Here is a 1,793-nt window from a genome sequence, read left to right on the forward strand (position 1 = left end):
TCCACACGATTTAAAATGAGCTCACAGAATATAACATGAATTTATCTAATAGCCCTTACACTGAGTTTAGAGAATAATCCAAAGCAGGCATGGAGTTTATTTTTCCATTTTTGCACCAGCTGGCATTTTATTTATTACAGTTAAAAAGCACACAGACTTGGAACAGACACACACTGCTCTGTCACACAGCCCTCTTCATTTCCTGCATCTCTGAAATGTCATTTTTCCAAATGATTGTTTCATGAAAACAGCTTATTTCCTTTTGCCTCTCTCCCACAGTGCAGTAGATTCTCACCTGACAGAGAGGGTGAAATCTCCAGGGTTGCTTTTGCTCGGTCGGGCCAGAAAGCTTCCATCCACGCCACGCGTCAGGAGAAGGTTCTCAGCCTCCACACCAGTGATGTTGGGATGAAACCACCTGCGAACACAATCACACTGACTTCAACTGGCATCCAAGTGAACATCACTATAATGCCAAGTGACCACGAGATAAGACCGTGGGTGTGATGTGAACACTGATGCTTACGAGTACAACAGATATCAGCATCTTGTGTGACTTGTGTGATTTCTGTGACTTATAGTAAACAGTCAACAGCCGAGTCAACATCCGAGTCTGCTGACTGTCTGCCTCCAAGAGCGTTAACAAAACAAAACAAGATCAAAGCTTAAAAAAACGGTCTCAAACAAGGACGACGCTTTAGCTGATTTGGGTTTGCTCTTGTTACAAAAGCAACACAAGATGTGTGTTTATAATCTGTCGGTAATTATCGTGACAAGGAGTTTAATAAACCCTCTTAGCGAAGATGCTAACGGTAAACCCGTGACGTGTCCGTTATCGTAGACTATATAAAGCATGGGTTACAGTTGATAACAACAACTAGTGGTCTGACATGGACAGTGTGTGTGTGTGTGTGTGTGTGTGTGTGTGTGTGTGTGTGTGTGTGTGTTCTGGACAGTTAGACACCACACTCGGCTCTGACTAAACCTGTTAGCTAACTAGCCTTCAGACTGAAGCACAAACCAGCTAGCACGCTAACACAAGCAAGTTTGTGACTCATTAAAACTTTGTGCGTTTGTTCCACTTTTACCTAAAGCCGGAGGCGTTTTATAAACAACAACACTGCCGTGTTTATTCTCGCCTCCTCGACACCACACTCTTGTTTTCCTTCCCCACAGCTCTCACCTCCGAGATGTCATCTTCTTCCTCCTCAGCCTTGTTTCCTCTCTCCGGATTCTCAAGTCAGATTTTATTCACTTTCAACGCAAAGCGACTGCGCCGAAATCCCCGCTGTTTTTCTCTGGCAAAAAACGTCATAAGGAAAAGACCCGTTCAAAACGGGTGTAAATAAATGGACATGTAAAAAAAAAACACAAATAGTCCGAGGAACAAAACTCGGTAACTAGGCCTCAGCATCGGAGACCTTTCGAGTCGGTTGTAAAACGTCACCAAACATGCGACAAAAGAAGAGCTGCGTAAAACACATGCGCCATCTAGCGCTGGGCCTGCCTTAGTTTATTATTATTATTATTATTATTATTATTATTATTATTATTATTATTATTATTATTATCATTATCTCAATAACAAATGATAACAGGTAACAAAATACAATGTTATTACAATTCTTCAAATTTTAGAATAGTAACACAACATAAAAGAAATAAAATAAAAAAAATACAAAAAAAAATAAACAAAGGCAGAAGACAAATAAAAGGGAATCGAGCAATATAATTAATTTAGAGAAGAGGAATTAAAAAAGTCTTGTAAAAGTTTATAGTTTTGACAGTTTTTC

At 39.9% G+C, this 1,793-nt stretch overlaps 1 protein-coding gene and 1 long non-coding RNA gene across 2 annotated transcripts in view; one reads left to right on the forward strand and one right to left on the reverse strand.

Annotated features, from left to right (window-relative positions):
- Positions 1-1,369, forward strand: part of LOC125139754 — a 1,600-nt gene extending 231 nt beyond the window's left edge. The window contains exon 2 of the long non-coding RNA XR_007138861.1: positions 280-1,369. This is a non-coding gene — a long non-coding RNA (uncharacterized LOC125139754). The remainder of the gene's footprint in view (positions 1-279) is intronic.
- The window catches only part of ptpn11a (protein tyrosine phosphatase non-receptor type 11a), a 14,014-nt gene extending 12,550 nt beyond the window's left edge, over positions 1-1,464 (reverse strand). The window contains exons 1-2 of the mRNA XM_027139673.2: positions 1,184-1,464; positions 296-418 (exon numbers count right to left, since the gene is read on the reverse strand). Coding sequence (XP_026995474.1) covers positions 296-418; positions 1,184-1,197 — 137 coding nt within the window. The 5' untranslated portion in view covers positions 1,198-1,464. The remainder of the gene's footprint in view (positions 1-295; positions 419-1,183) is intronic.
- Positions 1,465-1,793: the final 329 nt, after the last annotated feature.

Source organism: Tachysurus fulvidraco, chromosome 20 (assembly GCF_022655615.1).
Source record: "Tachysurus fulvidraco isolate hzauxx_2018 chromosome 20, HZAU_PFXX_2.0, whole genome shotgun sequence".
In the NCBI taxonomy this organism is placed as follows: Eukaryota; Metazoa; Chordata; class Actinopteri; order Siluriformes; family Bagridae; genus Tachysurus; species Tachysurus fulvidraco.